This window comes from Arachis hypogaea, chromosome 15 (assembly GCF_003086295.3).
Source record: "Arachis hypogaea cultivar Tifrunner chromosome 15, arahy.Tifrunner.gnm2.J5K5, whole genome shotgun sequence".
Lineage (NCBI taxonomy): Eukaryota > Viridiplantae > Streptophyta > Magnoliopsida > Fabales > Fabaceae > Arachis > Arachis hypogaea.
Window position 1 is genome coordinate 153952228 of NC_092050.1, and position 23506 is coordinate 153975733.

General features: G+C 35.2%; 4 protein-coding genes across 5 annotated transcripts; all 4 read left to right on the forward strand.

Moving 5' to 3' along the window:
• Nucleotides 1–476: 476 nt before the first annotated feature.
• On the forward strand, nt 477–4709 carry LOC112751494 (disease resistance protein Roq1). Its single transcript, XM_025800647.3, has 5 exons — nt 477–1150; nt 1253–2375; nt 2469–2798; nt 2901–3731; nt 3820–4709. Exons 1-5 carry the CDS (start codon nt 636–638, stop codon nt 4417–4419), a joined length of 3399 nt encoding a protein of 1132 aa, XP_025656432.1. The 5' UTR covers nt 477–635; the 3' UTR covers nt 4420–4709.
• A 2194-nt stretch (nt 4710–6903) lies between these two features.
• Nucleotides 6904–11247, forward strand: LOC112751493 (disease resistance protein Roq1). Its single transcript, XM_025800646.3, has 5 exons — nt 6904–7520; nt 7613–8720; nt 8800–9129; nt 9254–10066; nt 10322–11247. The coding sequence occupies exons 1-5, from the start codon at nt 7000–7002 to the stop codon at nt 11009–11011; spliced, it is 3462 nt and encodes a 1153-aa protein (XP_025656431.1). The 5' UTR covers nt 6904–6999; the 3' UTR covers nt 11012–11247.
• Nucleotides 11248–11976: 729 nt separating this feature from the next.
• Nucleotides 11977–15604, forward strand: LOC112751499 (E3 ubiquitin-protein ligase RING1). 2 transcript variants are annotated; one of them, XM_025800652.3, is made up of 2 exons: nt 11977–13373; nt 15408–15604. In XM_025800652.3, the coding sequence occupies exon 1, from the start codon at nt 12252–12254 to the stop codon at nt 13350–13352; it is 1101 nt and encodes a 366-aa protein (XP_025656437.1). In that variant the 5' UTR covers nt 11977–12251; the 3' UTR covers nt 13353–13373; nt 15408–15604. The 2 variants fall into 2 exon arrangements, with proteins under 2 accessions (XP_025656437.1, XP_025656438.1); XM_025800653.3 differs by having other exon boundaries at nt 12065–13373; nt 13609–15604.
• A 3450-nt stretch (nt 15605–19054) lies between these two features.
• Nucleotides 19055–22858, forward strand: LOC112751501 (uncharacterized). The gene is made up of 3 exons (XM_025800655.3): nt 19055–20408; nt 21134–21276; nt 21553–22858. Exons 1-3 carry the CDS (start codon nt 20268–20270, stop codon nt 22340–22342), a joined length of 1074 nt encoding a protein of 357 aa, XP_025656440.1. The 5' UTR covers nt 19055–20267; the 3' UTR covers nt 22343–22858.
• The last annotated feature ends 648 nt before the right edge of the window (nt 22859–23506 follow it).

Below are 23506 nucleotides of genomic sequence, written 5' to 3' on the forward strand. Positions count from 1 at the left end.
CAATGAAGAGGGCCCTTGGGCATGTGAGTTTTCATTTTGATAAGGCAGAGGAGGGTAATTAATTGCCTTATCTTTGGTGGGTATTGCATAATGGCATTATAGCCCAGAAAGTCCTTGATTGGACGTTGAGTTCTTAATAAATAATAATGGAGAGTCCCTATTCTTGGAGAAACTTACTCTTCATAGTTGTCTTTACAAAAGAAGGGGGTGAAATGATTCCTAAAAATTTAGTAGGGATAAAAAGTAAGTGCAGTTCAACAACACCCTCATTCAGTCCTGCAAGCAACGTTATTTCCACCATGCATTAACCACTCAATGCTCATTAGTAGCATAACCAAGGACAAAGTTTTGTCTTAATTAAAAGTAATCAAAGTGAAACACCCTTTGAATACCAAATTCCAAAGTGAAAAATCTTACAGAACAGTAGACCCCACACGGAGCATATGAAATGATAAGGCAGTTTCTGTTTTATTTCTACGTTGACTGACTTTGAGAAACTTAATTATTCAGCATTGCATCCATTCTCACTCTTTCTTTAATCACTCACTCTTCTTTATATTTTTATTACTTTCTTTTAGTTTTCTGAGACTCAACACTCCCAATATTCATACTACTTTCTATCCTTCTTTCTTATCATGCCTCTGCAATCTTCCTTCTCCTCCTTTTCCACCCATTCTTCTTCTTCTTCCTTCGGCTATGCATCTGAATATGATGTGTTTATTAGTTTCAGAGGCGAAGATACTCGCTATGGTTTCACTGGCAACCTCTACAAAGCTCTTTTTGATAAAGGAGTCCACACCTTCATTGATGATGAGGAGCTTCAAAGAGGAGACGAAATCACACCCTCACTTCTCAAGGCAATTCAAGAGTCTAGGATTGCCATCATTGTCCTCTCTCCTAACTATGCTTCTTCTTCTTTTTGCTTAGACGAGCTTGTCCACATCCTTCACTGCATCAAGGGAAATAATCGCCTGGTTTTACCGGTTTTCTATGAGGCTGATCCTTCGGATGTGCGGCATCAAAGAAATAGTTTCGGAGAAGCAATGGCCAAGCATGAAGAGAAATTCAAGAGTGACTTGAACAAGGTGCACAAATGGAAGCAGGCTCTGCATCAAGTTGCTAATTTGTCAGGATATCATTTCAAACACGGGTAACTTCACTTCATATACTTCTTTCTGATCTGTAATTGTTTTTCATTTATAAAAAATATTACAATTTTGCATTGTATTAAGAATCTGTGTGTATTTGGCAGGGATGGATATGAACATAAGTTTATCAGAAATATTGTGGAAGAAATTTCAAGAAAGATTAGACGTTCACAGTTGTTTGTTGCTCGTTTTCCTGTTGGACTAGATTCACTAGATTCTCGAGTGTCAAAAGTAATTTCACTTTTGAGAATGAATTCTAGTGATCAAGTTCACATGGTAGGGATTCATGGAGTTGGTGGAATAGGAAAAACAGCACTTGCTTGTGCTGTTCATAATTTGATTGCTGACCATTTTGACGGTACGTGCTTTCTTGAAGATGTAAGAGAAAACTCAAAGAGACATGGCTTGGCTCATCTTCAAAATATCCTTCTCTCTGAGATATTAGGAAAGGAGGAAATTAAGATAGTGAGTGTTCAACAAGGAACTTCTCGAATCCAGCGAAGGCTATGTCAAAAGAAAGTTCTTTTGTTATTAGATGATGTTGATGATCACAAGCAACTACAGGCTATTGCTGGGAAACCTGACTGGTTTGGTCCTGGAAGCAGAGTTATTATTACAACACGGGACACACATTTGCTAAAATATCATGGTGTTGAAAACACATATGAGGTAGAGGGTTTAAATGAGGCAGAGTCTTTTCAATTGCTTATTAAACATGCTTTCAAAAATGGTTATGATAGCAGCTCCAATTATGTGGATGTTTTGACCCGTACAATAACTTATGCTTCTGGTCTTCCATTGGCTTTGGAAGTAATAGGTAGTCACTTATATGAAAAAAAAGTAGAAGATTGGGAGTCTGCATTGGATAAATTTGAAAGACATCTTGATAACAGAATATATGAGATACTTCGAGTAAGTTTTGATGCTTTGGGAAAAGAAGAGCAGAGTGTTTTTCTAGATATTGCCTGTTGTTTCAAAGGATATGAATTAAAAGAAATTACAGATCTACTTCAAGCTCATTATGGGAGTTGCATGAAATATCATATTGGAGTGCTTTTTGAAAAATCTCTCATAAAGATCAATTTGTATGATCTCAGTGTGACAATGCATGATTTGATAGAGAACATGGGCAAAGAAATTGCACTAGAAGAATCACCAGAAATGCCTGAAAAGCGTAGTAGGTTATGGTTCTATGAAGATATAGTTAAAGTTTTACAAGATAATCTAGTAAGTAATAAATTTCTCTAATGACTTTGTTGAAAGTCCTTTTTTACGCACTTGTACCTTAATTATTTCATGTTTTTCATTTTGTGTTGAAAGGGTACTAGCACCATTGAAATCATATATTTGGAATTTCCCTTATTGGAAAGGAAAGGAGATGAAGATTCATTTGAAAAAGAGGGAAATAAAGATGTTGAAGTAAAATGGGACGGAACAGCTTTTAAAGAGATGAAAAATCTCAAAACGCTTATCATAAAAAATGGTTGTTTTTCTGAATGTCCCAAATATCTTCCAAACAGTTTAAGGGTATTGGAATGGTGGAGATTTCCTTCAGAGTGGCTACCAAATGATTTTCAACCAAAGAAACTCTCCATACTCAAGTTATCGAATAATCTCTATTTGGCACACAAGTTGGATAGCTTAGCCAAGGTAGTGTGTACTAAATTCTTTTTTTTTTTTTTTTATTGTGTTTTAGTAACCTGATATGAAGTTTATTTGTTTGACTTTTTTCTTTGTTTTAATTTTTTTCAGAAGCTGGTGAGTTTGAAAGTTTTGAATTTTGATTACAATGATTCTTTGAAAGAAATAGCTGATGTGTCTAGTCTTCAAACTTTAGAAGAATTTTCGTTCCGAGGATGCAAAAACTTAGTTACAGTTCACAGTTCAGTTGGGTTTCTATCTAAACTTAAAAGATTGAATGCTGAATATTGCGAGAAGCTCAGGACTTTCCCAGCAGCTATCAAATTGCCCTTACTGAAAGATTTCAGTCTATGTGGTTGCTCAAGCCTGGTCAATTTTCCAGAAATTTTAGAAGAGATGGCAAATGTAGGATGGCTTGATTTGAAAGGCACTGGCATAAAAGATTTGCCATGCTCATTTCATAATCTTTCTGGATTGCGAAATCTGGAAATTATTTGGAATGAAATGTGTAAGATACCAAGCATCATTTTTATGATGCCACAACTATCTTCATGTTATATTGAGGGAGGAGGCAAGAAGAGGAAGGTATCATCGGAAAAGCCGGAGGAGGATGAGGAGGAGGGGCTTCAAGGAATACTCACTCACTCCCTCCCCTCGCAACATATGATGAAAGCTCTTTGTCTCAGAGACACCAATCTGTCAGATGATTTTTTTCCACTAGCTGTTGCATGGCTTCCAAATGTGACACAATTAAGCCTAAGAGGCAATAATTTCACAGTCCTTCCTGAATGCATGAAAGAATTTTGCTTTTTATACTTGCTCATCGTCGATGATTGCAACCATCTTCAGGAGATTAGAGGGATTCCACCTTGCTTGACAAACTTCTCAGCAGTAAACTGCAAATCCTTGAGTCCTAGAGCCACAAGAGTTTTACTCAATCAGGTTTTGTTACTTTTTAATTAGTTAACAATGTATATGAGATCATGATTCATATTAAATTAATAATGTATGCTAAACTAGTCCTTGACAGGAATTACATGAGGGTAGATGGACAATCTTTGCAATGCCAGGTGGAAGGATTCCAAGGTGGTTTGAGAAGCGCTGCAGCGGAGCTTCAATTTCATTCTGGTTTCATGGCACTGAATTCCCTGACAATGCTCTTTTCTTTGCAATTCTACTCAAAGATGGCCTCCCTTCCCCAGTTGAAGTATTACCCATCGTCACTGTCAATGGCAACCAGGTTTCCTGTCGATGGCGGGAGACCCCAGTGGATCAATTATTTATTTTTCATCTGTCAGAGACAATTGCTTATAATGTAATACTACGTTTTGAAAACAAATGGAATCATGCAGAGATTTCATATGAAGCACATGACTACTATACCTATGATGAGGTCCCCACTGAGTCAATTGCAAAAGAGATTGGAATCCATCTATTGAAGCAAAAGATCAGTAGCAGTATAATTCAAGATATCCGATTCACTGATCCTTACAAAATGACACAACTAATCATAATGATGATGATGATCTCAATAGTATTGCCCAACCATAAGAAGCAGCCCTTACTCCTTGAAACATCCATTGGTTTGTGGACATTGCTGTTCCTAACACACACTCTTTTTTTTGGATAAATAACTGTCAATTAGGAAGGAGGGTAGGGAGGATTCAATATCAGCATCCGCACAGCTATATGGTTGTGACCACTTGTGTATGTGATAGTGTAATTATTGTTATTAAGATAAGTGTGATGCTTCCCTTGCTGCTGCTTGTTTGATTCAATATGAAATAGAGTTGACCATTCAATATGTTACTTGCTACTTTGACAACTCTTTTGTATTATACATTTATATATTGAATGATTCTGAATTTGTAACATAATGCAATTGCAAGCCAAATAGATAACCCTGTTACCCACTGTCAATTTGAATCTGTATGCTTTGGTTTATCTTGACTCATTGATTTATAGGCTCAAGAAGATGCATGTTTTTTAACCCTGATTTTTGTGGCATCAGTCAAACATATTATATTGCATCAATCGATATACACCAAAATTGCTGCATTCCCATTTCTAAACAGAAAAACATCTGCATAATTGAAAAACACTCATTTTATGTGAATTTAATATTTTAGTTTTGCTTCTCCTTGTTTGATTCAATGTCAATGGGTAAAATTTCTAAGTTGTGAACCAGAGATGGCCTTTCAATATGGTACCTTAAGCAATAACTGATTTCATATATTGATTGATTCTAAAAGTAACAGAGAGCATTATGAATACAAAGAAAATTGGACATTTAAACATATATTTTCTTTCGGTTTAAATAAAAATGATTCTTTGGTTATTAGAAAAATAAGAAAGTAAGAAACTGATTATAAGGTTGACTCATTTATTTATTTATTTATTATTAAGACTAAAATATTTGCCCGATTGAACATCTATTTTAATTTTTAGGTAGTTGAAGAGGTGTCTTTTACAAATCTCAACGAGTTCCAATGTGCAAAGAAGTCCAAACTTGGTGTTATTTTTCTGTTAATCTGATTGATGAGTGCAGAACAAGCAAAATAAGTGACTTATTAGTCTTATCTCAATCACTAAGCTTTCCTTCAATCATGCTAAAACTTTTCAATAAAGCTCTGGAATGCTTTTGTAAGCAGCTTTGAATGTAGCAGCTTTATTTGGTGAAGTCATATGGTTTGCTGAGAGAATTGACATTAAACAACCATAATTAATCTAATTATTAATCCACACAAAATTCCCATGGAAGCATTAAATTTTATTGTGAAATCTTCTAATTAATAATTTCGCAAAAGGACAACACTATGATAATTATGGTCTCCAAAGTATTATTGCTCAAGCAAAGTATAATTATGTGTATAATCTCCCGAAAGTATTTACTTAATCTGAAGTATTTCTTTTTTAGTTAAATGTGCAGCTAACTTTCTTAACTAATTATGTATATTATATTATATTGAATGATTCTGAACCAAATGAAAATAGGTACTAGCTAGCTAGAAATACAAACAGAAAGTGAATGTTTTTCCTTGTGTCATATCCTCCTCAATATTCCTCAGTACTCATGCAGAACAGTGAATCTCGGATACAAAGAACCAACATGATAAAAAGCGTGGGAGAGAAAGATTCTTTGGTCAACAGAAATGGAAGAAAGTGTTGGTGTTATTAATTTATTATCAATCAGTGGCAGAAGATGAAAATTATAACAATACAAGAATAATTAGTTTCTGTTTATTTTTCCCTCTTTCCTCGAAATTTGTATACAAAACAAGAAAACGTTGGTGGATCCTGATTTTTTCGTTCGAACATGATTTAAGAGAGCAACTTATTTTCTTAAAAATAGACAACTGATTTAGGACACTTGCATCACATACTCCACTTTGTAATTAAAGTTCACATATGATTACTCTTGAAAGATTTTATGTGAACAAGTTCTAAGAACACAAGCACATATATTATGTTCCAATCAAATAAAAAATTATATTGTTTCTTCTTCAGTTCTCATATACTATTATTCTCTTATAAGTAATAAATAAGACAATAATACTTCTATTCAAAACATGAAAGTTTTATGGCATCAAGTTCTGTAACGAGTCTAGATATTGAAGGAAATTCTCTATTTATTTTACGACAGAGAAAAAAAGAAAAAGGAAAATTAGAATATAAAAAGGTGATAATAACACTCTTCATTTTTGTTCTTAATTTTTATTCTTGGTGGCTTGAGTCCACAAGATAAGAATAAATAATGGACAAACAATTAATTATGTAAGGTACTAGCAGATACCTTTAATTTTCAATGAGTTAATATTATAGTATATCATAGCGTAAAATATTAGTCATTGTACAAGAATATACATTTAATATTCATAAAAAAATTATTTTTCTGCTATATTAGAAATCCCTAAATTGAAAGTCCCGCCCTGAAAGTTGAGTTCTTAAGAAATAATAATGGACGTTGAATTCAACCACTTAATGCTCATAGGTGGCCATGCATTTCTATGAAAAATAAATAACTAAGGACAAAGTTGTCTTAATCAAAGTAAATATAATAAACAGCAAGTTTGCTAAAGACTTAAATACAGCAACTAATTTCTTAGTGAACTCAATCACTCATTAAAACATATATTTACTACTTTGTTTCTCTGATTTTCATCATCATCCAACAAAACATATATGATTATATCCTTCTTGCTTCCGTCTCATGTCTCTGCAATCCTCCTCCTCCTCCTACTCTGCCCATCCATTTTCCTCTTCTTTCATCCGATATGAATGGAAATACGATGTGTTTATTAGTTTCAGAGGCCGAGATACTCGCTATGATTTCACTGGCAACCTCTACAAGGCTCTTTGTGACAAAGGAATTCTCACCTTCTTTGATGATGGCGAGCTTCAAAGCGGAGAGGAAATCACACCTGCACTTCTCAAGGCAATTGAAGAGTCCAGGATTGCCATCGTTGTACTCTCTCCTAACTATGCTTCTTCTTCTTTTTGCTTAGACGAACTGGTCCATGTCCTTCACTGCATCAAGGGAAACAATCGGTTTGTTTTGCCAGTTTTCTTTAAGGTGGATCCTTCTGATGTGCGCCATCTAAAAAACAGTTTTGGAGAAGCAATGGATAAGCATGAGAAGAGATACAAGGATGACATGAATAAGAAGGTGGACAAATGGAAAAAGGCTCTGCCTCAAGTGGCTAATTTATCAGGCTATCATTTCAAAGATGGGTAACTTCACTTCATATACTTCTTTCTGTAATTGTTTCTCATTATTACAATTTTGAATTGTAAAAGTATCTATGTGTATGTTTGTTGGGCAGGCATGGATATGAGCATCAGTTTATTAAAAAGATCGTGCAAGACATTTCAAGAAAGATTGGGCGTCTACCTTTGCCAGTGGCTGACTTCCCTGTTGGACTCGAGTCTCCAGTGTCAGAAGTGATTTCACTTTTGGAAATGGATTCTACTGATCGAGTTCACATGGTAGGGATACATGGAATTGGTGGCATAGGAAAAACAACACTTGCTCTTGCTCTTTATAACTTTATTGCTGACAATTTTAAAGGTGTGTGTTTTCTTGAAAACGTGAGAGAAAATTCACAAAAATATGGGTTGGTGCATCTTCAAAACAATCTTCTTTGTAAGATATTAGGAAAGGAGGGAGTCCAGATAATAGGTGTTAAGGAAGGAATTTCACAGATACAACGTAGACTCAGTCAAACAAAAGTTCTTTTGGTTCTGGATGATGTTGATGAGCATGAACAGTTGACAGCTATTGCGGGAAAACCTGATTGGTTTCATCCTGGAAGCAGAATCATTATTACAACACGGGACAAACATTTGCTGACGCTTCATGACATTGAAAGAACATATGAGGTACAAGGTTTGAATGAGGAAGAGTCCTTAGATTTGCTTCAATGGAAGGCTTTTAAAACAGATATTATCAACCCAAGGTATAAGAATGTTTTAACCCGTGCAGTAACTTATGCTTCTGGACTTCCATTGGCTTTGGAAGTTATAGGTTCTAACTTGTTTGGAAAAGATTTAGAACAATGGGAATCTGCAATGGATCAATATGAAGAAGTTCTTGATAATAAAATACGTAAGATACTTCAGGTTAGTTTTGATGCTTTGGGAGAAGATGTGCAGAGTGTTTTTCTTGATATTGCTTGTTGTTTTAAAGGATATAAATCAGTGGAAGTTACAGCTATACTTCAAGCTCAATATGGGAGGAGTATGAAATATCATATTGGAATGTTGGTTGAAAAATCTCTCATAAAGATTGATCATCTATTCAGAATAACATTACATGATCTAATAGAGGACATGGGCAAAGATATATGTCGAGAAAAATCGTCAAAAGTGCCTGGAAAACATAGTAGATTATGGTTCTACAAGGATATAGTTAAAGTTTTAGAAGATAATCAAGTAAGTAATAGTTTTTTTTTTTATTTAAGTTTATTAAAGACTTTTTTTAACACATGTTTTTACTTTTGTCTGATGAAAGGGAACTAGTGCCATTGAAATCATACATTTGGAATTTCCTTTATTTAGAAAGGAAGGAGGTGAAGATCCGTCAAAAAAAGAGAAAAATGATGATGTAGAAGTAAAATGGGATGGAACAGCTTTTAAAGAGATGAAAAATCTCAAAACACTTATCATAAAAAATGGTCGTTTTTCCAGAGGGCCCAAATACCTTCCAAATAGTTTAAGAGTATTGGAATGGAGGAGATATCCATCGAGATATTTTCCCTCTAATTTTGATCCAGAAAAGCTTTCCATACTCAAGTTGCCTGATTATCTCTACATGTCACCCAAGTTGGATAGCATATCCAAGGTAAGCGTACTAAATTCATTTTCATGATTTTGTATGTTTGTGAATTCACATGATCAGGTTTATTTGTTTTTATTTTAGTTTAGTTTGTTCATTAATTTTATTTGTTTGTTTGTTTTTTCTCCAGATGTTGATCACCTTGAAAGTTTTGAGTTTTGATTACAGTGATTCTTTGAAAGAGATACCTGATGTGTCTAATATTCAAACTTTAGAAGAATTTTCTTTTGAAGGATGTAGTAATTTAGTCTCAGTTCACAGTTCAGTTGGTTTTTTACCTAAACTTAGAATATTGAATGCTGAAAAGTGTCCCAAGCTCAGAAGTTTTCCACCTGTTATTAATTTGCCCTCACTGGAAATGCTCGGTCTATCTGGATGCTCAAGCCTTGAGAAATTTCCAGAAATTCCAGAAGAGATGAAAAATCTAGAAGAGCTTGATTTGATTGGCACTGGGATACAAGATTTGCCATGTTCATTTTGTAACCTTTCTAGATTGTGGCATTTGTATTTGGAGGAGAATAAAATGCATAAAATACCAAGTGTCATTTGCATGATGCCAAGCCTGGATTTTTGTAATATTAACTTAGGAGGAAACAAGGGGAGGGTATCGGGAGAGCAGGAAGAGGGGCTTCACGGAATATTCACTCACTCTCTCCCCTCTTCAGATATGGAACACCTTTCTCTCAAGAACAGCAATTTGTCAGATGAGTTTTTTCCACTAGCTGTTGCATGGTTTCCCAATGTGGAATTTTTAGACCTAACAGGCAATAATTTCACGGTCTTTCCTGAATGCATCCAACAATTTCGCTTTCTAAAGATACTCAAGGTGGATGATTGCGAGCATCTTCGGGAGATTAGAGGGATTCCACCGTGCTTGACAGACTTCTCAGCAGTAAACTGTAAATCATTGAGTCCGAGGGGCACAAGCGTGTTACTCAACCAGGTTTCATTACATTTTAATAATTAACAATGCAGATCACATCATAATTCATATTAAGTTAATAGGTGAAAACTCAATTGCAGTCGATTTCACGTGAAGTTGATAGTTGAGAGCCGTTAAATGAAAATTTAGTCAAATCAGTCAAATCATCTAACGAATCTCAGTTATCAACTTCATGTGAAGTCGACTGCACCTGAGTTTTCACCAAGTTAATAATGTATGCTAAACTACTGCTTCTGCATTATGAATGAATGACAGCAAGTGCACGAGGGTAGAAGCACCCACTTTGTGATGCCAGGTGGAAGGATTCCAAGGTGGTTTGAGTGGCGCAGCAGGGGAGCTTCTATTTCTTTCTGGTTTCGTGGCACCATATTCCCTTACAAATCTCTTTGCGTTGCAATTCTACTCAAACATGACATCCTTTCCCCACCACTTCAAGTAAAACCCACTGTGACCATCAATGGCAACCAAGTTCAATTTGGACGGTATGGCCTTATGGGTCAATTATTTATTTTTAATCTGAAGAGAGATGATTATTATTATGAAGCACCACATTTTAAAAGAGGATGGAATCATGTGAAGCTTTCATATGAAGCATATTATAAGGGTTTTGAGGGAAAGGTGCCGAGTGAGTCAATTGGAAAAGAGATTGGAATGCACGTATGGAAGGAAGAGAGTAGTAGTATAATGGAAGATATTCGATTCACTGATCCATACAAAATGACACAACTAATTATAATGATGATCATGCTCTCAATAGCATTCCCCAACCATAAGAACCACCCCTTGCTCCTCCAAACATGCATTGGTTATTGGACCTTGCTCTTTCTAACTATGTATGATTTGGATAATGACAGTGAATTAGGGTCGGAAGGATCAAATATCAGCGACGGTTCAATGGCATCCACAGAGCTAGCGGGTGCAGAACTTGGGTGTGCCCAAATGTAATTGCATTTATCACTGTTTTTCTGTTATTCATTATAGATTTTAGTTATCTCCCTCTCCCCATTTTACTTTTATCAATAATATTTTTGTACATAAAAGGAGCCGTGGGAGTATGGGACTAGAGTGATTCATTGAACTTGTTCATGTTCTTGAAGATAACATAAATTGTAGACAATCTTGTTTATTTCATTTGTGACAAAAGAAAAAAGAATATTGTATCAGTATGATAGAAATCACAATGCATGTGTACTAGAGATATCCATTCAATGTGCTACTTGCTACTTTTTGATCAACAGTTTAAATTGTATGTTACACTACACTGAATGATTCTGAATTTCTAACAAAATGGGTACTAGGACACTAGCTAGGAATGCAAATAAGTAGTTTATTAGTCTTATCTCAACAAGAATGTGGAGCGCAGACCATAATGGTTCTAAAATAACCTTATGCAAAATATTGGAATGTATGAAAATGATGATCGGAGAGAGAGTTACTTATTATGGAATAGTAAGAACAGGGAATTGTTTGATTCAAGCTACACTAGATCTCCTTATCAGCACTCACTAATTCTCAATCACGTCCACAAAATTAGATGAGCATAGTCACTCAAGGCAGAACAGAGTAAACCTCCTCTTCTTGTTGGCAGAGTTATCAGGAACTGGAATGAAAAATGGATCACTGGATTCTAACAAAAAAAGGTTGAGATATGTGACGCTATGCTAACCATAGCCACCAATCAGCAGAACAAAATCTCAATCCAATCATTAACAGGATAATGGAATTCAAAAACAAAATGAAGACATACCTTGCTTATTCTATGTTATTGTTTTTTTCTGATTTGTTGAAAATTCTTTATCTTATCCTTTCTCTATAATAAATTAATAATGCTGTGGATTCTAAATCATTTCTACAATTTCATCTCTTTAATTAAATGAATATCATCTTTATTTCAAAAAGCAAGAAATTGAAGTAATTCTTAACAGATAAATGTGATTAAGGACTAAGGAGCATCCAATCCAATTATTTATAGCAAAAATATATAGTGGGCTAGTTGGCACTAATAACAAAGTAACAACATTAAGAAGAAAGAAGCTCAATTTCCCTAGTTACCCACAATTGATTTCTATTTACGCTTTTGCCCCTACTTTTCTCCCTCACTTGTTGGCACTTCCCTCTTTCTTACGCTCTGCTCACTTTCTCTCTCTACCAAACCTTTCTCTTTCTCTATCATCTTTCCATTGACATGTCTTCTTCCGGCGGCGTCACCTCCGGCAACCCCCAGCAATACTTCTGCCACCAGTGCAACCGCACAGTCTCCATCGTCCCTTCTTCCTCCGAGCTCCTCTGCCCTAATTGCAACGAAGGCTTCCTCGAAGAACTCGAAACTCCAATCCCTAACCCTAACCTCATCAATCCTTTCTTCTCTTTCAACTCTGACTTCGCCGGAGGTCCCTCCGCCGGAAACCTCCCATTCTTATTCTCCGGTGGTGGCGACGATCTATCCACGCTGCTTGGCGGCGGCGGCGTTGGTAACACCGCCGCCTCCGGCGAAGCCTTTAACCCCTTTGTGTTCCTCCAGAACTACCTCCAAACCCTAAGAGCTGGCGGCGCCAACGTCCAGTTCGTGATCGAGAATTCCGGCGACCCTACAACCGGAACGTTCCGGTTTCCCGGCGGGAACATGACTCACGGCGATTACTTCTTCGGCCCGGGGCTCGAGGAGCTGATCCAGCAGCTGGCGGAGAACGATCCGAATCGGTACGGGACGCCGCCAGCATCGAAGTCAGCCGTGGAGGGGCTGCCGGACGTGTCGGTCACAGAGGAGCTGCTGGAATCGGATTCTTCTCAGTGCGCGGTGTGCAAGGACACCTTCAAGCTTTGCGAATCGGCGAAGCAGATCCCGTGTAAGCACATATACCATTCCGATTGCATCTTGCCGTGGCTGGAACTGCATAATTCGTGCCCAGTTTGCCGTTACGAGTTGCCTACCGATGATCCGGATTACGAGCGGAGGGCTCAGCGTGGTGGGGTTCCTACGCCTGCCCCAGTGAACCGGTCTGTGGGGGCAGGCGGTTCAGCTGAATCCTCTGATGGAAGTGGTGGTGGTGTTGGCGGCGACAATGATGGCGGGGATAATAGGCAAACGTTGGAGAGGAGGGTGTTTAGGGTTTCTTTGCCGTGGCCGTTTAGGCAATTCGGTGGCTCTCCTGCGGAGACGAGCAATGTTGGGAACAACAGCAACAACAACAGTGGCGGCGGCAACAACAACAGTGGGCAATCGAATTCCGAAAGTAGGGGGAATCGGAATTTTGAGTCGGAGACGAGACAAGAAGATCTTGATTGAGAGCGACTTGTGTTTCATAATGTAAGTTCATATCATTTTATCATATGGTATTTTGGTTCCGAATTCGGTGTCGAATCATGGTGTTGTCTAATTCGAATACATTGAGTAACACGATGAAGGAGCATTAAAGTGTCAAGTTTAGCTCTGGCTTATTGTGAAATCCTTTTGCTTTTCCTGCTTTGTTTTGAGTACCCTCATACAATTGTACTGTGAGAACTGAGACACCTCTCTTGATTAAAAATTTGTGGTATGTTAGGTGGCAGGTTAGATTTAGGTGGTGATAGCTTTGAGCCTGCAGCTATGGAAGAATGAGGTTTCTGAACTTCTAGTTTGTGTTAAACGATATGGATTGTACAGCTGCTACTTCAAGGAACCTTCATTCTTTTTCTTTTTTGCTTGGACAAATTTGAACCAAAGTTGGAAATAGTTTGATATTTTTTGTCATGTTGTTTTGGATGCAATTGCTTTATTGATCAATGTCATATTGTCATCACAGCAAACATTTATAGGATGAAGAAAGGATTATGGTTTCTCTTATAGCAAACTTTGAAAGAAAAAGCTTCAGTTCATTAAAATATTTATGCCACACTTCCAACCCATCTAGATAAATACAAAAGGTCATTACAACAACAGAAGCTTCTGTATCTCTTCTATTATTTATGTTGGAGGAATTAGCAGCTATTGCAGTTGTTTTCAATGTCTATGAGCCTCAACATGCCTGTGATAATACAGATTTCTGTGATTAACGTGAACAATTTTTGTATGAAGATTTACCTCTGCTAATGCAATATGAAGTCCCCCCATAGCTACACAACTAAAGATATATAACTAGTGTAATGTCACTAACGTCCCCCCATAATTATTCTGCTAAGTGATTTTCTGCAAGAAATGTTGTTTACAGTGATCTCAGACTCAAAGGATGTATGGAGTAAACTTTCTTAATCTTATGTAGACTGTAAGACTTTGATGTATCAACTACTCAACTCAATTGTTTCTTTATGCACGCTAACTGAATGAATTAGCTTGGTTTCTCTTCTGCTTAGAAAGACTTGTATAAAGGAAGGAGGATAAAAAAAGAAGGAAAAAATATTGTTACCAAATGAAATATAAGCATAAATGGGCTTGTGTAGAACTACTGTTAACGATTGTGGCAGAGGATAATTTTAGATCTATTGAGGGATTGTAACTACCGACGAACAGCGCTTATTCGTTTTGATCTTGTTAATGTACTTGCCCTTTGATGGATGCTTTACTATCATGGATATAGGCTTATTATATTGTTAGGTAGCCAAATACGATGAATTTCGTATGTATTTTACCACTCGTGAAACATGGCTTCATAAGATTTTGTATTTCTATTTTCTATATGAAGGACCATGTACATATCAGTTTTCAACAACAATAATTGTGGTTCATCCGTTTGTTATTTATATTTGTTGAAATAATGCTTGCTATTTTTAAGACCTTCCTCACCTCCTTGAAAGACTTCAACTCTGGGATGTGTTTGCATGATTAATCTTTATCTAGTCTTCAACTTTCCATACTTATTGTTGAACATTACAAAGGTTGTGCTTGTTATAATTTTATTACATATCCTGGAGTGGGAAATTTTAAGTATCATAGACATAGGGGCTTATTATATTGTTTATGTAATCTCTTAAAAGCAACTCCACTGCTGCTTAGTAGAGGGGTTGGCCAATGTAGTCATGGGATTTGTATAATTTGGGTTTGGATTCAGGAACTCCTTTATTGTTGAAAGCTGGATTGTAATCCTATTTATAAATCTACCTTTTTATAAATCTCCTTGCAGTTTTGCACTAAGCATTCTGAATTAAAGAAAAACAATGTGACTGCAGTTAATATTTTGTGTTTTTAGGTTCAAGTCTAGTTTGTTCCATTCTCAAGCCTTTATGCTTAGATATCAGATATCCTGAATGCTAAACTTTGATTTCTTGCCTTTGGGCTTTGGTCTTATGCTGCATGCTGTAATATTATGAATCAGATGCCATACACTTTCGGAGATTTTCACATAGTTCTGTTTTGTTTTGGTGGCAGGTATGAAGAGTGTTTCAAATCTGCAGCCTTGTTTAATAGAAATGATCTTAAATGTCAATCAGTGAATGGTGACAGTTGCAAGTGTTATGTTCCATGATACTAATAAACACACGTAACTGCCGAATGCCCATTACCAATTTCACACTTAGAATTTTATACAGATTCAAAATTTTATGTGCATTTTCAATATTTGTGAAGTTTTGATTGTCTATGTGTGGCTTCTTTTGACTGGTTTCTTAATATACTGCCATTGGAGAGCTTCTAAAGATCAAATATTGAGCCCTTTTTTGGTTTTGGAGAAGAAAGAGGGAGGGGGGGGGTGCTTTTGCAGTTGGCTCCTAGTGTTTGTTCCTGTTCTTCATTTGTTCAGTCTCAGTTACAGCAGATAAGCAGGGGATTTTTCATGATATCTTGTTTTCATAGATTTTCTTATGGTACCATGTTGAGCGTGTTTTCTGAGTTGGAATATATAAGGGGAAGGGATCAGGGATGGAATGGAAGGGTTTGAAGGAAGAGATTTTCAATCCTCCTTTTTCTTCCCTTCCCTTTAGTTATCAAAACTTACATACATCTCCTGAAGTTGCATCGATTTTCTGGTTTTCAGAAGTTTTTCTATATATATAATGGACAGCATTTTCATTTTGATAAACCATAATCAGGAAGGATTGTTATCATTCCTTGTGGCTTGTGGGGGTATTCGGCAATCTTCTTTTCATCGTCATTCATTTTCATAGTCTGTGTTGTTCAAATGGATGTAGAGGAATGTATTCTATGGTCCTATGCTGAATGATAAGCAACGGCTATTGGCTAGCTTGTGTGTTGTTTTCCATAGAAATTAGATTTGCACATCCCATTTGTCACACTCACATGTGTTGACACAACTCTTGCTCTCTTGATTTTTTTTTTTTTAATTTTAATTTTTAAGATATGGGTTGCCTTGGAATGTTGAGTAATCGGTTTTCTATGTTTATCTGGGACACGTTGCTCTTGAATTGAGACTTGGTAAGTGGCATGTGTTAATGTTCCAAGGCTATTGCCGAATAGAGGCAAGTTAGTTTGGTAAGAGAAAAGGTCAACTAGCTCATCTCCCAAAGTGGTGGCACTAACTTTGGCATCTGCAATTGGAGCTTTGGTTGAGTGCTTTTTGGAGATAGTTAACTCTTTGTTGGGAGAATTTTCAATATGTTCCCCAAAGTTGTGGCAATAACTTCGCATTCAGTAACTGAGTACAAGTTAATGGGAAGAAGAGAAATGTTTGTAGATTTGTTGAACAATAGTACCACCTTGACCTTAGCATCGCTTTCCCTCCCAGTTTCCTGAGGGATCATTTCATGTCTTGGAAGTAATCCGATCTAAAATTAAAAATACTGTAAAAAAAAAGAAAGAAAAACAAAATAAAGTGTAACGGAATGTCGTTTTTGTATTATCCTAATAGCTTACTTTGAAAAAAAAAAACTGATCTAAATAATTGTCTTTCACATATTTTATTATTTTAATTGTTGATTTGGTAAAAGAGGATTTCAATATTTCATTTAAAATTGAAATATCTATTGTTTGTTTTTTACTCTCTATACACAATATTTTCTAGGAAAATATTTCAATCCCTTGACTATGTAGGTGAACCCAAATTTTCTCTTCTTAGGCTCTTTATCCCTTGCTTTAGGTTAGGCCTCCTAGATTATTTATTTAAAATTTTTAATAAATGGTATAGTATAGCATAGCATATGAAATCAATAAACTTTAGATAGTATTATTCATAATTAACCAAAAAGTTACATTTCGTGATATATGTTTAACTAAAAACGATAATGAGGGAAAGGAATCTGTTCGGTTTGCAAATATTAATGATAAAATCCCGAGAAAATTGAAGGTTTTTTATTAAGTTGTTGACTGCTTTGAGTATACATCGTAAAACAAGAGGGAATCTTAAAACAATGTGAATGAATTATGAATTCATTGACTTGCATTTTGCCAGCACACTTTGACTTTATTATTTGTTAGATTTGATATACTTTATTAATGGTCTATGACAGAACTATCTCCTATTTTTACATCTTAAGTAATGATATTGAGAACTTGCCAAACTTAACTAAGATACATTCCTTGGAATTTATTTTATTTTATTTTTTCTATAGAAGCATTTAAGTATTTCTCATTTAACTAATGAATGAAGATATTGAAGGAGGTTGAGATAACACGGAATTGAAGTGTGATTTACACTAATCCGCGTTTGATTATCACTAATTACGCTTAATAGTTTCATGTTTATTTCTAATGGAAGACTCAATATGCAAAAAGAAAATAAAGAAGGGACTTCTTTCTAATTTAGTATGGCGTTTGGGAAGTACAAGCATCACGTGGTTAGGTATTTTAATAGGAAAAAAACGGAGAAAATTGAACAATGAACATGAAACTCTTAAATTGTTGTAAAAATCTTTTATAATATTTAAGAAAGTTCTTAATAGCAAGTTAATTTACTCTGATTATTACTCTATTAGGAGTATATGATTTTTAGAAACTAGTACTAGCACTTAAGCACTCAAAATTTTCTGAAAGTTAAAATGGGACTAAGCTAAAGAAAAAAACAGCAAGAGTTGGATAAAATCACATGATAACAATAAATGTTTGCTGATTAACATAATAACAGGGAGTGAGGGACAATTAAGTGCACATGACCTGATTCGAGTGATTTCATCATATTAAGCATTTCTTAACCAACCTTAGAGCAGTATCTAGAATATCCAAAAAAAAAAAAATAGAGTGAATCGTATTAAAATAATTATGTAATTAATCAAGATAAAAAAGAAAAATTATATGTGCAATTTTTAAAGTATAGGCACACGGCTAAAATGAAAACTTGGACTTGCAAATGACAAGAATTAGCTAGTAGAAGAAAAAAATTGGCACAATATGAAAATGTCATAAAATGAACATTCATTTATATATTAAAAATATAAGAATACTTTGCAATAAATATTATCATATATTTTTATGAATTTAATTTTAATATACTATTAATATAAAATAATTTTATATATATATATTTAATTACGTAATAATATATTAATAAAAATAATTATTTTTTATATTAATTATGTAAATAATTATTTAAAAAATAAATATAATTATATAATTATATAAAATATTTTTTATTATTAATACACCAAAATTAAATTATACTTATATGGATAGTAGAGCACATCAACCATATACTACTATTAGATAATAGAATTTAATGGTTAAAATTTGATAAAGCATAATTTTAAGAGAAAAAAAAAATGAAGCGTAACAATCATGAGAGGGGCCACATGGCTCGGTGCTTTTGGCTGTGTTTGGCTGTGTGTCGGTGCATCGCGCTCTCTCTCACCGCGTTACTCAATTTTATACAAATTGATTTCATTGATTTAATATTTTAACATAAACTCGTGCCTCTTTATTAGACTTTACAACGTGAGAATTTCAATGTATACCAATCTTTTCAATATAATAAATTAAAAATAGAAATATATATACTATCCCATACTATATTATACTACTACCATTACCACCATCACCAAATATTTAAATTAAACAAAATAAGCTATACTACAAATGAATAAAGTTAAGAAATTGATAAAAGAATAGTGAATCTCATAATTCGCAGTGATTCCAAATCCAAAAGTTGTGTTAGAAGTTTGAAGAGCTACGCTGACAAATGTACAAGGAATCCATTCTATCATCACCGGTGTGCTTGCACAATCATTTGACTTTCCTTCTAAACCAACTTTATTTGTTTTTTAATATATAGTCTGGAATTATGTTTTCAATTAATTAATATTATTATATTACCAGTAATATCTGAATATTACTTTTGTGTATTTTGTTTGAAAAATTTGCAATGCTATTGTCATAGTAATTTAATTTAAGCCATATTGAGAAAAAGGTTGTGCATATATAGGACCAAGACTCCAAGAGTGTTGACTCACTTATAATGTATATTTATATTTATATTAATTAGATTACACTTCAATTTATCTTTATTTGTATGATAAAACATTATTCATATTAATATATTGTTATTGTGATAATTTAAATTTTTTATACAAGCAAAATATTCTATATTTTAATTTGATAATATTTGTATGATAAAAATTTGTAATGTTTTATTATTTACAATAAATTGCTAAATTCGTTATAAATACGATTAAGGAACAACAAAAGTGAATTAAAATATAACAAATTTTACAAATAAAATTTCAACCATAGTGACCTAATACATTTAAAACTAATTTCCATTTTTATATTTTTGGTTCAAAACCTTAACTCCCAAAACGAAAAAAAAGGATTGGCATGTTACTTAAAAGAGGAATTAACAAGAAGAAGAAGAATCCATTCCCATTCTCCACTTCCAAAATTTTCAATCTCAGAAGAAAGAGAGAGAAATAAAGAAGAGTAATGGCAGTGTGTGGAATAAAGTCAAATCCCTATTGAACTAGAGGAAGAAGAAGAAGCTTAGGAAATAAAGAACCCTATTTTTCATTTCATTTTTGTTTTTTTCTCTTTTCTTTTTCTTTTATTTTCTCACTCTCTTTAACAACATAATACAGAGTTTTATTTTAAAACCCTTGTTTTTCTTCATCCTCTAATTTCCCTTTCCCTTCTTCTTCTTCTTCCTCCTCCAAGATCAGATTTTTCTTTGACCCTTTTCATCTTTAGGCGCAATTCCACCCTCCACTCTTCCACCCACTTCACCAAACCCTCACTTTTTCTCGAATTAATTGGTTGCTCCTTTTTTGCCCCTTTTTTCTGTATATGTGAAGAAGCTATTATTCCTTTGGTGTGAGATCGTAGATCTTTGGTGTCGGCGGCCGATCGGAGAAGATGTCGCCGTCGAACGGGTTGCAGAACGGCGGCGGCGTCTGTGGCGGTGTCGGCGGCGGTGGAAGTGGGTTGAATTATATTGAGCACCAAGTCTCTAAGCTCGACACACTCGCTGGTGTGGCTATTAAGTATGGCGTTGAGGTATATAGCTACTTCAATTTTTCTTTTTTCATGTTCTTATTGTGCATTATTTTCTTATGATTCTCAACTTGGGGTGCCTTAAACGTGGTAAAGTTTTACCCTTTTCTTCTGGGTTTCATTCTGAGGTCTTATTTTCATTTTGTATACACCCTTTTCTTCAATATTTTTTGGTGTCCTGTGTTGTGCTTTTTCTAACTTATTTAACTCTTTTTTTTTTTTTTGGTAATGATGGAAGGTTGTGTTTGTTTGATTTATTTTTGTTTTGTTATTCCAACAAACCGATCTGAAGGAACCATTTCCATTTGAGTTAAGTGGCTCGATTTCTGATTACTTATTTAATCAAAGTTTTTTCCTTTGAGTTAATATTCTCCACTTTTGGGATTTGGGATTAGTGGAATGGCTATGCAGGTGAGAATAACGATAGGTAGAAATTGTTCTGAAGTTGGGGCAGAACTTGAATTCATTTGATTTCCAACCGATTTGACTTTTCATTTTCCAAATATTGTTTATTTTTATTCATTTCCAGTAACATACAAATTACTACTAGAGATACTACATTATCATGAAGATATGGTAATATACAAAGTAGATGATTGTATAATGTGCAGAAATGCCTATAAGGCTATAGCAATGAAAGCGTCAGAAATTTTTTACTTCTGGCCAGCAATGCATGGATGATTGCTTTTTGGGCTGTGATATCATGATACTGAACTCTCCTTATTCAGGTAGCTGATATCAAAAGGATGAACGGGTTAGCCACGGATCTTCAAATGTTTGCACTGAAGACATTGAAAATTCCGTTACCGGGACGACATCCGCCATCCCCCTCTCCCACTCCGAGTGTACCTAATGGACATGCAAAGTTGGGGTACTACCATATACTCATATATTGTGTTTTCTAATTCTTCCCCATGTCATTGTGCAACAATTTATAATTGCTTTTCAAGGATGCTTTTGCAAGTTTGTGGTGCATCATCCACCCATGATATTTACAGTTTGATGAAAATTCTTGCTGCTACTCTACATGTTTTTGCTTGTATTTTTTTCCTTTGGGGATGAGTTTTGTTTGATGTTCTAGGCTGTTGCTTCAATTCAAAATCTGCTGGTTTCACAAACTAATCTTTTTAGGTTAAAATCATTGCAGGGATAATAGCTCGGAAAGACGACCCCCACGTGCAAGTCAATACTGCATGAAGGAACCTCTACAATCCTTAAGACTTAAACCACCGAAGGAGAAGGTTTCTCCAGCCATGACCATTTTGCAGAAATACTATGGATTGAGTTCTTCTATAGCTAGAGATACATCTGAGACAGAATTGGCAGTTTATGCATCTGATAATTCAGATCATTCTGGAGATGATTGGTTTCCCAAAACTTCACCAATTTCTGACCTTCGATCAAACCATTACCCCAAGTCAACAAATTTAGTGTATGATTTATTGACTGGGAATGATGAAATGCATGAGTATGTGCCTCTTGCGGACATTGGAGATGTGGGAGGTGAGAAATCTGATGAGAAATCCGTTCGCAGACGTCAGAAAGCTGAAGTTGATAGCAGACCTGTTACACCAGAAAAGATTCTGAAGGAAGGAATTAACGGGGGGTCAAATGGTTTTTCTTCAAACGGAAAAGCGTTGTCTATGAGGCCAAAATCAGCTAGTCGAGCAAATCTGCTTTCAGAATCAGAATCAGGATGGTTAGATTCTATTGCGGTGGGGATGGGCGAATCCATCTTTACCGATACTCTTTCTGGAGTACGCAAATCATCAAGCGCGTCAAGCCTGAGAGAGCAGGAAAAGAACAATTCGGCCTCAGCCTGGCCAACCACAATGTGGAATCTGAAACCGGATTTGCAAGCAGCTATCTCCAAACCCATCTTTGATGGCTTACCGATCCCAATAACTGGTCGGAGAAGCAAAACTGCCCTTGATTAGTTGAAACCCTTCCCTTGGCGAAAAATTATTATTTTTTTTGACATTATACAAATTACAAAACATAAATTGCAACAAGATGCAAATCTTTTGGGTAAGTAAGCATGAGCCAAAGATGTAGAAAGTTGGAGAAACAAAATACATGGTTAGGATATTTATTCCAGGCTTAGAATAACAAGGGGATCAGTGACCTCCCAAAGCAGCTAAAGCTGAGGAACAGGTGCAAGAAACTTGGTATGCAAAACTGGTTTCTGTGAAATGCACCAGGTTGCCCCACCCACCTGGATCACAGAAGTTACTTACAGATCGATAGCCTCATTTGTTGAATGATTGGGTCAAGCAAAGTGCAAGTCATTCTGTCCAGTCATCACTTGTATCAAGTCATTATATTTGTGTATGTATCTAAGGTTTATTCTTTTTCTTCAGACCCTTTATATACTCTGCATTGACAGAAAAATGTGCAAACCATGTTACATGGCCTTTTATATTGGATTTATTTATGTCTTATATTTTATATTACATGGATTTGCGTACCCTCAATTAGATACATCTGGTTAATACAAGAGATCAGGCTATATCAGATTATTTTATTCTTATGAAGTATGCATTCTATTTGCTATTTAGGATAAAAAATTATGTGAACTAGTGTGTTCAGATGTACAAGGAACAAAGTAGGGCAATGTGGTACCGTATATCAGATTTGCAGAAGTTCTAAGACAACCTATGGTAGTGCACATGTTTAAGGTAGGGTAGGTGCACTGTTCACGTGAATGTGTTATATATATCACAGGACCATAAAATAATAACAGCGAGGATTGTTTTCTGAAGGAGAGATACCGGTGTGAATGCTTGTTTTAGTTGAGAAAAGCAATGCTAAGCAATGATTTATTAGCAATTAATATCTACTATTGAGACACCAATATAGAGATTAATGGACATGCATGTCCCCTTTTTCATTTCTCGAGACAACGACATGGCACATGGCTTGAATCACGTTTGCCGGCACAATGAAAATGATGGGTGTTGTTGAACTTGAAAATGAACAATCATGAGGCTCTAAATATTTGGACAGAATCACTAGAGTATATTCTAAACGCTTTTTTTTTCTGTTTGTCTGAACATTTTAGGCACTTCTAATTGTGGTATATTTACTTAGTAAGAATCAGA

What these genes read in the sequence shown, in the direction of transcription:
- LOC112751501 (XM_025800655.3), top strand. Translation starts at nt 20,268, where the DNA reads ATGTCGCCGTCGAACGGGTTGCAGAACGGCGGCGGCGTCTGTGGCGGT. An exon ending in CTATTAAGTATGGCGTTGAG is followed by an intron (nt 20,409 to 21,133) that starts GTATATAGCTAC and finishes CTCCTTATTCAG; the next exon opens with GTAGCTGATATCAAAAGGAT. An exon ending in AATGGACATGCAAAGTTGGG is followed by an intron (nt 21,277 to 21,552) that starts GTACTACCATAT and finishes AAATCATTGCAG; the next exon opens with GGATAATAGCTCGGAAAGAC.
- LOC112751499 (XM_025800652.3), top strand. Translation starts at nt 12,252, where the DNA reads ATGTCTTCTTCCGGCGGCGTCACCTCCGGCAACCCCCAGCAATACTTC.
- LOC112751494 (XM_025800647.3), top strand. Translation starts at nt 636, where the DNA reads ATGCCTCTGCAATCTTCCTTCTCCTCCTTTTCCACCCATTCTTCTTCT. An exon ending in AAGTTTTACAAGATAATCTA is followed by an intron (nt 2,376 to 2,468) that starts GTAAGTAATAAA and finishes TTGTGTTGAAAG; the next exon opens with GGTACTAGCACCATTGAAAT. An exon ending in CAAGAGTTTTACTCAATCAG is followed by an intron (nt 3,732 to 3,819) that starts GTTTTGTTACTT and finishes AGTCCTTGACAG; the next exon opens with GAATTACATGAGGGTAGATG.
- LOC112751493 (XM_025800646.3), top strand. Translation starts at nt 7,000, where the DNA reads ATGTCTCTGCAATCCTCCTCCTCCTCCTACTCTGCCCATCCATTTTCC. An exon ending in AAGTTTTAGAAGATAATCAA is followed by an intron (nt 8,721 to 8,799) that starts GTAAGTAATAGT and finishes GTCTGATGAAAG; the next exon opens with GGAACTAGTGCCATTGAAAT. An exon ending in CAAGCGTGTTACTCAACCAG is followed by an intron (nt 10,067 to 10,321) that starts GTTTCATTACAT and finishes AATGAATGACAG; the next exon opens with CAAGTGCACGAGGGTAGAAG.